The sequence below is a fragment of the Pipistrellus hanaki genome (assembly GCF_964339955.1).
Source record: "Pipistrellus hanaki genome assembly, chromosome: 5".
In the NCBI taxonomy this organism is placed as follows: Eukaryota; Metazoa; Chordata; class Mammalia; order Chiroptera; family Vespertilionidae; genus Pipistrellus; species Pipistrellus hanaki.
Window position 1 is genome coordinate 80694761 of NC_140507.1, and position 12954 is coordinate 80707714.

The 12954-nt window shown below is 54.8% G+C and overlaps 1 protein-coding gene across 1 annotated transcript; it reads right to left on the reverse strand.

Annotated features, from left to right (window-relative positions):
* Nucleotides 1-3422: 3422 nt before the first annotated feature.
* On the reverse strand, nucleotides 3423-7504 carry CCDC194 (coiled-coil domain containing 194). Its single transcript, XM_084886042.1, has 4 exons — nucleotides 7077-7504; nucleotides 5421-5517; nucleotides 4961-5093; nucleotides 3423-4465 (listed from the first exon to the last, which is right to left on the reverse strand). The coding sequence occupies exons 1-4, from the start codon at nucleotides 7404-7406 to the stop codon at nucleotides 4300-4302; spliced, it is 726 nt and encodes a 241-aa protein (XP_084742168.1). The 5' UTR covers nucleotides 7407-7504; the 3' UTR covers nucleotides 3423-4299.
* Nucleotides 7505-12954: the final 5450 nt, after the last annotated feature.

Sequence of the window (12954 nt, forward strand, 5' to 3'; positions counted from 1 at the left end):
CAACCCAGTAGGTGCCCTTGACTGGAATTGAACCTGGAACCCTTCAGTCCGCAGGCTGATGCTCTACCCACTGAGCCAAAGCAGTTTTGGTTTTGAAAGAGGCTAGCGCTCTTATTCCTCTCCTCAGCCTCACTTCCTCCTTTGGGGCGGGGCTCAGGTAAAGATCCTGATCAGGTACAGGCCCCAGGTTGGTGGGGGGAAATGAGCATAACTAGCTGGGGGGAGGGGGGGAGGGGTCAGTTTTCATGGCTCCTACTCCTCTCACCAGCCTCTTCAGAAAATTTTCAAAACAAAATTTAAAATTTTTAAAAATATATTTTTTATTGATTTCAGAGAGGAGGAGAAAGGGAGAGAGAGAAAGAAACATCAATGATGAAAGAGAATCATTGATCAGCCTCCTGCTGCATGACTCCGACTAGGGATCAAGCCTGTCAGGGGATGGAGCCCTGACTGGGAATCCAAGCGTGACCTCCTGGTTCAAAAGTCGAGGCTCGACCACTGAGCCACCGGGCCAAAGTTTAACATTTAAAGGTAATACATGTGCATGATTTAAAAAATACAAACACTACACAAAGATATACAGAGAGACACGAGACTGCCTACCCCACTAACCCCCAACCCCAACGCCCTGGTTCTGCCCACCCCCCCCCCCCCCCCCCCCCGCTCCCCACAGAGGCCACAGCCGTGACCAGTGCTTCCTTTGGAAATATTGTATTTGGATACAAGTCTCCCCAGAATTATTGCCCTCCTGCTTGTTATATTATGAGTCTCCCAGATCTGCTTTGGCCTTTTAAAGAGTTGTATAGTATCCTTCTATATCACATGTGTCAAACACAAGGCCCGCGGGCCAAATCCAGCCCGCCAGGCCTTGCAATGTGGCCCGCACCGCGCTGTCATCACTGCACTCCGCTGTCAGTTTATGACATTGTCAGTTTATGACTGTTCAGTAAACCATTCGGCCCGCGATTTAGGCTGGATTTTAGATTTTGGCCCCTTCTCTGATTGAGTTCGACACCCCTATTCTATATGAATGGACAATAACTTAAAGTCCCCAATTTGCTGACTTTGAGGTTGTTCCCAATTAATAAAATTTTTTTTAAATTGATTTTTAGAGAGAGAGAGAGAGGGACAAGGAGAGGGAGAGAGAGAAACATTGATTTCTGCATGCAGCCCAGGCATGCGCTCTCACCAGGAATAGAACTGGCAACCTTTTGGTGCACGGGCCGATGCCCACCCACTGAGGCACACCGGCCAGGGCTATTTTCAATTTTGTTCTTGCAATGACCAAAAATGTCGTGATAACGTCCTCTTCCTCCCTCTCCTTTTTAAAAGTACATTTTAAACTTTGGAATAATTTTAGATTTACAGAAAATTTGCAGAGATAATACAGAATCCCTGAATAGCCCTCACCAAGCTCCGTCCATTGTTAGCATCTTATATACCACTAGAGGCCTGGTGCACAAAATTCGTGCATCCTCAGCCTGGCCTGCACCCTCTCTCAATCCGGAACCCCTTGGGGGATGTCCCACTGCAGGTGTAGGCCCGATCCCACATTGGGCCTAAACTGGCAGTCAGACATCCCTCTCGAAACCCGGGACTGCTGCTCCTAGCTGCTTGCCTACCTGCCTGATCACCCCTCACCACTCTGTCTGTACTTAGTTGCCCCTAAGTACTCTGTCTGCCTGCCTGATCGCCCCTAACCGCCTCTGCCTCAGCCCTCACTGCCACAGCTTCCTCTGGAAGGACATCTGGAATGACCTCTGGAAGGTCGTTCAGTTGTCCAGTCTAATTAGCATATTACGCTTTTATTATTATAGACGATTCCTTTGTCAAAACTAGCAAATTAACCTTAGCATATACTATTAACTAAGCTCCAGGTTTTATTTTATTTACCCACTAAGTGTTTCTCTGTTCCAAGATCCAACCCAGGATTCTGCATTGCATTTAACCCATCCATTGTTTCTGATGTGCCCGTGTACATCTGCCTGTGGGAAGCAGCCGGAGGGGGAACGGATGGTCGAATGGTATTTGCCCTTTAATGGTGAGAGTCTAGGAAACTGCCACGGGCCTTCCACCTGTGCTGCGTGGGACTGCTTGTATTTTCCCAAATACACAGCAGTGCCAGCACAGTGTATTTGCAAACGTTTAACCTATTTTCGTTTTTATCTTTGCCAAACTAGCTGGTGGAAAGTGGTACCACCTGTGGTTTCCATTTGCATTTCTTTTCCAGGAGTGAGGAGCCGGGTGCTTTGCTGGCATGTTTCCGTGAACTGACTGTTCATGTTCTTTGTCATTTTTCTATAGGTTATTATTATTATTATTATTTTTTTGCTTAATTTATAAGAGCCCCTTACATAATATGGAAATGATTCCTGGGAATGAAAAACAGCAACGATCTGAACGAGTCTTTCTTTTCTTCCAAACGATTTTCTAGCTAGTTGTTGAGACATAGGAAAGTTCAGTTCTTTCTTTTGGGTCTTCTATATATAAAACCATACCACCAGCAGGTAATATTATTAGGTTTAATGGTTTCTGATAATGCCAACCAAAAATTATAAGGAAACATCACACAAACTCAAACTCGGACTCCACAGAATGACTGGCTGGGGCTTTTTAAAAATGCAATATTATGAAAGGCAAAGACACACCGAGGAAAGTTTCAGAGTAAAGCAGATGACAGCGACTTGATGAATAGTGTGTGAGACAAAAGGCCCCTTTGTTATAAAGGACTTTATCAGAACAGCTGGCAAAATCTGCTTGAGGCTTGCAGATTAGATAACAGTGTTTTATTGATGTTCGTTTCCTGATTTTCATAACTGTACCACACTATGTGAGAGAATGTCTTTGTTTTTAGGAAACACAAACTCAAATATTTATGGGAAAAGAGACATCATTTCGGCAAGTTTTTCATAAAGGTAAAAAGGGAGGGCGGGAGGAAGGGAGGGAAGGAGGAAGGGAGGGAAGGAGGGAGGGAGGAAGAAGAAGAAGAAGAAGAAGAAGAAGAAGAAGAAGAAGAGGAGGAGGAGGAGGAGGAGGAGGAGGAGGAGGAGGAGGAGGAGGAGGAGGAGGAAGAGGAGGAGGAGGAGGAGGAGGAAAAGGAGGAGAAGAAAGAAGAAGACAGCAAAGCTGGAAAAAGTTAACATCTGTGGAATCTGGGTAAAGAGTGCCCAGGGATAATTTGTGCTCACCTTCCAATTTTTCTGTAAGTCTTACATTATGTCAAATATAAAAGTAAAATCCAAAAAGATAATATGAAATCACACCACATAAAATTGTTATTTTAGCTGAAGACGGTTTGGCTCAGTGGTAGAGCGTCGGTCTACAGACTGAAAGGTCCCAGGTTCGATTCCGGTCAAGGGCATGTACATTTGTTGCGGGCACATCCCCAGTGTGTGTGTGTGTGTGTGTGTGTGTGTGTGTGCAAGAGGCAGATGGCCAATGTTTTCCCTTCCTCTTTGTTAAAAATCAATAAAATATATTTAAAAAATTGTTATTTTAATTATTTTTGACCTTTTATAAACAGTGCTTTCACATGATTCAAACTATACACTCTCTTTCTCTTGTCTAATATTTAAATCTCTTGTTTTTCTTGTCTAATTGCATGGTCAGTGCCGCCAAAACAATATCAAACACTCGACAGCGGTTCTCTTTACATTGTCCTGAATTTGATGGCCTTTTCAGAACTTTTCCCATTCGATCCATTAGGATGGTGAATTTTATTGACAAACTTCCAAATAGTGAACCATCCCGGCACCTCAGGTCTAAGCCACCTCTGATGTGACATATTTTAAAAAGTGTAACTCGGTTTCCTTTGCTAAAACATCATTTGGGAGTTTCGTACCATCACCCTACAGGAAGAGGGGCCTGCCGTTTTCTTACTGTGCTACCTTTGCCGGTTCTTGGTGTCAGAGAGAAGCCCACTCTCCACCCATGATTCCAATCTCTCATTTCACAAAGTAAACCGAGGCCCCGGGGGAAGAAGTGACCTGTGCAGGCCACCCCCCAGCCAGGCCTGGTCTCCAGTCCCCATGTCTGTGGGATGAGGGCAACACGATCGGTAGAGGGGACTCCAGTCCCAGGCCGGCCATACCGCAGTGGGCGTTTATGGACCCGGTCCCTGTCTGCAGAATGAGCTCAGGACGGGCGGGGAGAGAGCACGGACAGCGCTCCCTTTGTTTCCGTTCAGACGGTGGGCCTACAGCTGGGCGCCGATGGGCATGGACTGGGCACCTCACCCAGCGCGGGCACCGAGGACCGTGCTGTCCGTCCCCCCGCCGGAGCCCGTCCTGCGCGGGCGGATCACCCGCGTGCGCGCCGCCGGCAGCCCCCCGAGGGAGTGGGGCGCGAGCGCGAGCGCGGGCGGGGGCTGGGCCGGGGGCGGGGGCTGGGCCGGTGCCGGGACCCCGAGCGGGGCCGGGAGTGCGGCTGTCTTCGCTGGGGGTCCGTCTCGGCTTCCAGGGCTTTGCTGCCGGGAAGGAGGGGCCGGTGAGAACGTGGACCCCGGCCCCCAAGGACCCCCGGCACTCTCCTCCTTTCCTGGGAACCCCAACCCTCAGAGTCCTCATCCTTCCTCCACCCCTCCCAACCTCCCCCACCCCCGGCCACGCCCGGGTCCCCTCCCCCGAAGCTCGGTTCCAGATGCCCGGTCCCTCCCTCGATGCTTTTTTTCCCGGCGCCCCCCCATCACCTCCCCAGGACCCCCTCCCCCCACCTCCCCAGGGCGCCCCCCCCATTACCTCCCCAGGACGCCCCCATCACCTCCCCAGGGCGCCCCCATCACCTCCCCAGGGCCCCCCAGATGCGTCCGACCCAAAGAACCCAGGCCTCCAGCGTGCTGGCCCCAACCCGGGGATCCCCTCTCCCAACAAGCCCGCCCCGCTCCCCACCCCGCTCCCCGCCCCAGGTTCCACCTGCAGGCCCCGCCCCCCGTCCTCAAGGCCCGCCCCCTCCTGTCACTCACACGCGCTCGCGCAGAGCCGCCTCCCGGGCCGCGCAGGCTCCGCCCTCGGCCTCGGCCTCGCGGGCGCGCCGCCGCTCCTCCTCCAGCTGCCGGGTGGTCTCGGCGGCCGCCGCCTCCTGCCGCGCCAGGGCCTCTGCGGGCGCAGCGGGCGGTCAGGGGACCCCGGCTCCCGGGACCCCAGCCTGCCTGTGGTCTGCGTGCTTTGCTTTGTGTGAATGACGCTTGTGTGCTGTGTCCATGGCCTTTCTAGGTTGGCGCTGCTTTTGGAAGTCGTTTAACATATTTGGTTGCATGTTGCGTTTTTGTGACCTGTGGCATGTCAGCTGCGTTTCTTTCACACGTGTTCGCCTTCGTTTGCATGTTGTTTGCGTGACGTGTCCACCTGTGCTTGTTTGCAACTAGAAAACTAGGCTCCTCCCACCTCTAGTCCCTCCCAGCACCCTTTCGCCCAACAACACACCTGCCAGCGCCCCGTTCTCGGCGCCCATCTGAGTGCCCTGGGCCTTGGCCTCCTCCACCTCAGTCTTCAGTGTCTTCAGCTGGGTCTGAAGCCGGCTCTGCAGAGTGGAGGGGGCGTGAGGGGGGGATCCTGGGAGGGCAGAAGGAGTGAATTGGCCCTGCTCTTCCTAGGGGAGACTGAGATGACCCCGATGTTCCCTGAGCTTCGTTGGAATGTCCTTTGGGGTCCTGTGGTTGTAAAGCACAGAAACGGCCGCTGAGGTCTGGGATACCGCCAGGTGACAGCTGCCTGCCTGGAGGGAGGTCTCCTCTGAGGTCCACCGCCTCCCAAGCCCTGGGGATGCGGAAAGGGTTTGGCTCTGCAGTCGGACTGTGGCTCCCATCCCAGCTGCCTCTAGACTTGCCAACGGGGGGTTAAAACCAACACCAGACCTTGTGGTTGTTGCCAGCGATCGCATTTGTGGGTGGTTTGTCACCCCTCGGAGACACTCTGCAAAGCAACTAGCCTGGCCTTCGAGCATCTTCCATTGGGAGGCCACGTCAGAATCTGAACCCAGGGCAGGCTGCTCTTCGCTTTGGCTGTCCCACACCCTTCCCTTAGGGAGGCAGGAAGGGGGCAAGGAGTCTGTTGTGAATTTTAAAATTCACACCCTGCCCTACCCCTGCTGGGCCCGCACACAGAGGTACACAGTCGTTACTACCTGTGAATCGCTGGGACGGGGAGGATGGGCGTGGTTCCTGTGAGGCCGAGGGGTGGGAAAGGTTAAGAAAGTGTGAAGGAGGCGGCCAGAGAACAAGGGAGGAGGACCTGGCTGGTACCTCCTCCAAGACGCTAACTTTAGCCTCGTAATTACAGGTGACATGAATGTCCTTTTCCCAAAATAGGGCCGGGACACTAGCTCGGAGGGAGGGGCTGTGGAGTGGGCACTTGGGGGAGAGGATGAAACAGGCCCTCCCTAGGTGGGCTCTGGGCTGGGGGCTTCTCGACCCACCGCTGTTTCTCTGGCGTGGCCTTCTGGGTCAGACGGTGTCGTACAGGATGACTGACATGGCAGCAGCTGGGGTTACGGTGCTGTCCTCATTCTCAGGGAGGAATTGGGAAAATGCCTTGGCCGGTGTGGCTCAGTGGGGTGGCCGTCCCCCTGTGCACCGAGGGGTGGCTGGTTTGATTTCTGGTCTGGCTGGGGCTCCATCTCCGATAGGGGGCATGCAGGAGACAACTCGTGTTGGGCTCTCACACAATGTTTCTCTCACCTTTCCTCTCTCTTTAAAAACCAGTAAAAAATCTTAAAAAGAATCGGGGAAACTGCCCTAGGTGGTTTGGTTTAGTGGATAGAGGACCGGCCTGCAGACCAAAGGGTCCCGGGTTCGATTCCGGTCAAGGGTTGCAGGCTCCCCCGCGGCCTGGGGCCCTGGTCGGGGCTCTTGCAGGAGGCCGCCAATCCATGTGTTTCTCTCACATGGGTGTTTCTCTCTGTCTTCCCCTCTCTCTCCCGCTCTCCCTGAAAACCAATGGGAAAAGATCCTTGGGTGAGGATTAACAACAACAACAACAAAAGAATCGGGGAAACCAAGGCACAAGGGGGCCTTCCTGTGGGTGTATGCAGACCCCCCCACCGCATTCTGGATGCCCCAACCCCCAACCCTGCCCGCCTACCTGGCGGCCCTCACAGGCCCTGAGAGCCTCCTCCAGCTCCCGATGGCCCCCCCTGGCCTGCTCCAGCTGCCTGGCCAGAGCGTCCTCGCGCAGGGCAGCCTCTGCCAGCCGTCGCTGCAGCTCCTGGACCTCCAGCGTGGGGTCCCCCCCGGGGGGCACCGTGGCGTTGACTCCCAGCTCCAGCTCCGGGCAGCGGGAGCCCCTGGAGGCGGCGGCCAGATTCCAGGCCAGCAGGGCCGCCCCGGCTGCAGCCGCAGCCAGGAACACGGCAGCCCCGCACAGGGCGAGCACTCGCCAAGCGTGCCCCGGCTCCGGCCCGGGCTCGGCCATGCTGCTGTCCACAGCTCAGGCCTGGAGACGGCCACGGGCATTTAATTGGCACCTTAGGGCGCCAGGGACACCCACGGGTCCGCCCAGCCAGGGCGTGTTTCCCCAATCCTTTGGGAGGGGTTGGGTCCTGCACTCCAACCCTGCCTCTGCCTCTGCGCGCTCTTCTCCGAGCTCCAGTTTGCCCCTCGGTGAAGTGGGGACGGCAGGAGGTCCTCAGGGCTCAGTGACCATCACTTGGGCACATCCAGGCACAGGAGTCCCAGGGGCATATTGTCCCCATTCTGCTCAAGGAGAAACTGGGGCTGGAAGACTAAAGGCTGCTCGACTGACGGGGTCAGGCTGTCATACGTTCTTTGACCAACTCTGAGGGCCCGAGGGAAGATAGATGCGAGGGTGGACAGGCCACATCGTCCTGCTTATTCTCCACTGGGTCGCCAGGGGGCGATCTTACAACGTGAATCAGATCCAGGCCAGTTCACAAATCTCAGTATCAAATCTTCTCCTCCTCCACCCTCCTGCCTTCAACTCCTCCTGGCCTTCATTTTTATTTTTATTTTAAAAATATATTTTATTGCTTTTTTTACAGAGAATAAGGGAGAGGGATAGAGTTAGAAATATCAATGAGAGAGAAACATTGACCAGCTGCCTCCTGCACTCCCCCCACCGGGGATGTGCCCGCAACCAACGTACATGCCCTTGACGGGAATCGAACCTGGAATCTTCCTCTATCCACTGAGCCAAACCGGTTTTGGCTTTTCTTTTTCATTTAAAAAAATAAATTTCTATTGTTCAGATTATTACAATTGTTCCTCTCCCCCCCCCCCCCCCCATAGTTCCCCTCCACCCGGTTCCCACTCCACCCTCTGTCCTTACACGTCCGCCTCCCCCCACACTGTCCTCATCCATAGGTGTACGATTTTTTCTTCCCACACCCCCCCACACCTTTCCCCCTGAGAATGGTCAGTCCACTCCCTTTCTATGCCCCTGATTCTATTATATTCACCAGTTTATTCTGTTCATCAGATTTCCCCGCCCCCCTGGTATTCACTGAAAGTTTTATTTCTTTAGGATTTCCTCCCAACCATTGTTTAAAAACCAAGTAACAGCCGAAACCGGTTTGGCTCAGTGGATAGAGCATTGGCCTGCGGATTGAAAGGTCCCGGGTTCGATTCCGGTCAAGGGCATGTACCTTGGTTGCGGGCACACCCCCAGTAGGGGGTGTGCAAGAGGCAGCTGATCGATGATTCTCTCTCATCGATGTTTCTAACTCTCTATCCCTCTCTCTTCCTCTCTGTAAAAAATCAATAAAATATATTTAAAAAAATCAACAATGACATAAAAAAATCAACATTAAAAACCAAGTAACACACACCTGGGTGCGGGAGCTGGGAACGGCACCTCCCTCCTACTCACACAGACAGCGGTGGGAAAGGGAGGAGGCGGGAGAGGTGGCTCACAGGAGACAGCAGCAGCAGGAGTGGAAATGGTGATGTCACAGAGCCAGCTCCCTCCTCTCCGGGCCCTGGCTGGAGCTCCTATGGCTTGCGAGTGGGGAGGCAGAGGTAAAACCCACCCTGGGTCCTCCCCCTCCCCCGTCCCTCCCTCTCCCCCTCCTCTCCTCTCTCCTACCCATCCTCTCCCCCACCCCTCCTCTCCCCCACCCCTCCTCTCCCCCACCCCTCCTCTCCCCAACCCCTCCTCTCCCCCACCCCTCCTCTCCCCAGCCCCTCCTCTCCCCCACCCCTCCTCTCCCCCACCCCTCCTCTCCCCCACCCCTCCTCTCCCCAACCCCTCCTCTCCCCCACCCCTCCTCTCCCCAACCCCTCCTCTCCCCAACCCCTCCTCTCCCCCACCCCTCCTCTCCCCCACCCCTCCTCTCCCCCACCCCTCCTCTCCCCAACCCCTCCTCTCCCCAACCCCTCCTCTCCCCCACCCCTCCTCTCCCCAACCCCTCCTCTCCCCAACCCCTCCTCTCCCCCACCCCTCCTCTCCCCCACCCCTCCTCTCCCCCACCCCTCCTCTCCCCAACCCCTCCTCTCCCCCACCCCTCCTCTCCCCAACCCCTCCTCTCCCCAACCCCTCCTCTCCCCCACCCCTCCTCTCCCCCACCCCTCCTCTCCCCCACCCCTCCTCTCCCCAACCCCTCCTCTCCCCAACCCCTCCTCTCCCCCACCCCTCCTCTCCCCAACCCCTCCTCTCCCCAACCCCTCCTCTCCCCCACCCCTCCTCTCCCCCACCCCTCCTCTCCCCCACCCCTCCTCTCCCCAACCCCTCCTCTCCCCCACCCCTCCTCTCCCCCACCCCTCCTCTCCCCAACCCCTCCTCTCCCCCACCCCTCCTCTCCCCCACCCCTCCTCTCCCCAACCCCTCCTCTCCCCCACCCCTCCTCTCCCCCACCCCTCCTCTCCCCCACCCCTCCTCTTCCCCACCCCTCCTCTTCCCCACCTCTCCTCAGATAGCCTCCCTGGGGCTCAACCCGTTTTTTCCCCCGCAGGAGACTGAGACACATGGAGAGGAGGAAGTGGGAAGAGGAAGTCACAGGAGAGGCAGGGAGGTGGCGTGAATGAAGGCAGAGGTGAGGTGTGGGCAAGGCCCCCCGCTTGGAGGCCCCTAGACACACACCACCCCCATGCCCATCCTGGGGACCGATGAGGAAGCCGCACCATCATGCGGCATTTGGGGAGATGAGGTGGAGATTAAGGCTGAGGGGCCCCAAGGTGGGCCGGGGCGTGGGCCTCGGTCGAAGCCGTGCCAGTTGCTGTGCTCCGAGTTGTATTCCAGCTCGGCACCCACGCACTTGACACCATCCAGCAGCATGGGTGTGCCTTATAACCACGGTTTTGAACTCTATGTTCAGTCGTTGGCTTTCCTCCATTTCTTTCATTTGTGACCTGTTTCTTTGTCTCTGCATTTTGGCTGCTTCCCTGTGTTGATAGAGTGGCTTTGTGTGCTAGGTGTCCTATAGGGCCCCAGTGGCTCAGCCTCGCCAGTTACCTGAGGTGGACACTCTTGGTGCACCCCTTTGTGGGCTGTGTGCACAGTCTTGTGGTAGTTAAGCCTTGGTCATTGTTGGTATCACTGGGAGGAATTGACCTCCAGGCCAATTGGGTGTGAGGATCAGCTGTGTCTATGCTGGGAGAACTTCTGTGCTGGAGACACCTGTATGAGAGAAGACTTGCAAAAGCCTCTATGCTCAGCTTGGATGGGGCAGAGTCTCAGGGCAGAGTCAACAGCAATGGCTTCCCTTCAGCTCTGCCCTAAGAGGCCCCTGGGTCTCAGTGTCCCTTGGTAATTGCTGCAAGCACCTCTGAGAGAAAGCCGCCCTCGAGTTTCACCTGCTGCCAGACAGTCCAGTTTCTCCCCGAATGAGTCTGGGTCCCCAGAGTCTCGCCCGGAACTGGAGTTCAGAGCAGTTGGGATCTTTTGTTTCCCTCCTGATTGAGAAAGCCAGCCATGCACTCAGTTGCCAGCCATCTCCACACGTGCCTCAGTACCCCTGCCTTCTGCAGCTCCTGTGAGTCTCAATGTACTTTTCTCTTTCTTTCTAGTTGTAGAATTTCCACTCAGCCAACCTTCCTGTGGTTCTGGATGATGTTCGTTTTGTCTTTTAGTTGTAGTTTTGAAATTGTTGTGTGAGGCAGCACTTTAAATATTCACTTATGCTGCCATCTTGGTTTCTCCCCATTTTTATTTTTTACTTTCTGTTAATCCTCAGTCGAGGATATTTTCCCATTGATTTAAACATTTATTTTATTGATTTCAGAGAGGAAGAAAAAGGAAGAGTGGGATAGAAACAACAATGATGAGAGCATGCCTCACTGCCCCCTCCACTGGAGATGGAGCCCTCAACCCGGGCATGTGGCCTTGGCTGAAATTGAACCCAGGACCCTTCAGTTCACCAGCCTACTTTCTATCCAAACTAGCTAGGGCAGGTCTTCCTCCATTAAAAAATATTTTTTTAAATTGATTTCAGAGAGGAAGAGGGAGAGAGAGAGATAAACATCAATGACGAGGGATAATCAGCTGCCTCCTGCACACTTCACACTCGGGAGCAAGCCTGCAACCCAGTCATGTTCCTCTGACTGGAGTCAAACCCGGGACCCTTCAGTCGGGGCTGATGTTCTATCCACTGAGCCAACTTGTCTGGGGCTCTTCCTCCATTTTTATCTCCCCCTCCCTACTCCCCCCTCTTTCTTTGACTCACACTTTGCCTCACCCTTTACCCTTCCCCCTTCCTAATCCATCGCCCTCTTACCCTCCTCCTCCTTCCTCTCCAAGGCTCTGGTGCCCCTTTCTTGTCCTTTCCTTCTCCTCGGCACACTCCAGCCCTCCTCACTGCTCTTCCGGCAAGCACCTTCCTGCCCCAGGGCCTTTGCATTGGCTGTTCCCTTTGCCAGAGGAGCCTTATCGCCCTCACTGATCTCTATCCCTCCTCCTTCATTCATTGGTGTATGTTCTCTTCCAGAACCCTCCCCTCACTACTGCCTAAGGTTCCTTTAAAAAAAAAAATATTTTATTGATTTTTTACAGAGAAGAGAGAGAGGGATAGAGAGTTAGAAACATCGATGAGAGAGAATCATCGATCAGCTACCTCTTGCACACACCCCCCCACTGGGGATGTGCCTGCAACCAAGGTACATGCCCTTGACCGGAATTGAACCTGGGACCTTTCAGTCCACAGGTTGACGCTCTATCCACTGAGCCAAACTAGTCTTGGCCTCAGGTTCCTTTTGATGACCTCTCAGCTCTGCTGTACTTCAATGTGGTGTTTGACGGGTTCCCAGCTGCCTCCCCCATCAGACTGGATGAACCCCTGAAAGCAAAGCTCACATCTGCCTGGTTCCACTTTCCCAGCCCGGGGCCTGGCACACAGAGGCTGGGCAGGACATGTGAGCTGAGAGAACACTGTGAACTAGAATCTCCGTGTCCTGACTCCCCACCCCTGCAGCCCCCTCCCCTTTTACTCCCCATGAAGAAATCAGAGCCCAGAGAGGCCACGTCTCAGGCCAGGAGCACACAGCAGCTGCCGGTCACTGCCCCATTCCTGAGGGACTTGGAACCCCTACAGACCTGCAGGGCCCGAGTCCTGATTCTCAACCCCTGGCTCAGTTGGCCACAGCAGCCAGGGGAGTGGGGCATTTTTAGGAAGGAGAAACGTTTTTAATTGGGCCATTGTGTCGGGGTTTGTGGGGAGACATTGAACAGGTGAAATTCCTCTTCTTGGGCTTTGGGGCCGGCAACACTGTTTTGGAACATTCTGGTAGCCCAGCTGGGAGTGGGAGTGGAGGCGGGGAGGAGGGAGAAGTGGTGAGTCATGTGGCCCCATGGAAGGGTTTGCTTCCTGGAATCAAGGGAACATGCAGAAGGCAAGGGTTCAATCGCCTGAGAAGCTGAGAACCCTTGAGCAATTCCAGAAACTTCTCTGGACCCGTTTCCTCATTTGTTAGGCGAGGCTGGTGGGAGTGCAATGACTTAGGCGGCTTTCTGAGCTCCCTCTGAGCCCTCCTGCAGGCTGGGGATAGAGAAGGGGGGAGGGGCGCCCCAGCCT

Excerpts from the sequence above, each read along its gene's own strand:
- CCDC194 (XM_084886042.1), bottom strand. The coding sequence starts at position 7,406 with ATGGCCGAGCCCGGGCCGGAGCCGGGGCACGCTTGGCGAGTGCTCGCC. Across the intron at positions 5,094-5,420 it reads CGAGAACGGGGCGCTGGCAG|AGGCCCTGGCGCGGCAGGAG; the intron begins GTGTGTTGTTGG and ends CTGCGCCCGCAG. Across the intron at positions 4,466-4,960 it reads GCGGCTCTGCGCGAGCGCGT|CAAAGCCCTGGAAGCCGAGA; the intron begins GTGAGTGACAGG and ends CCTTCCCGGCAG.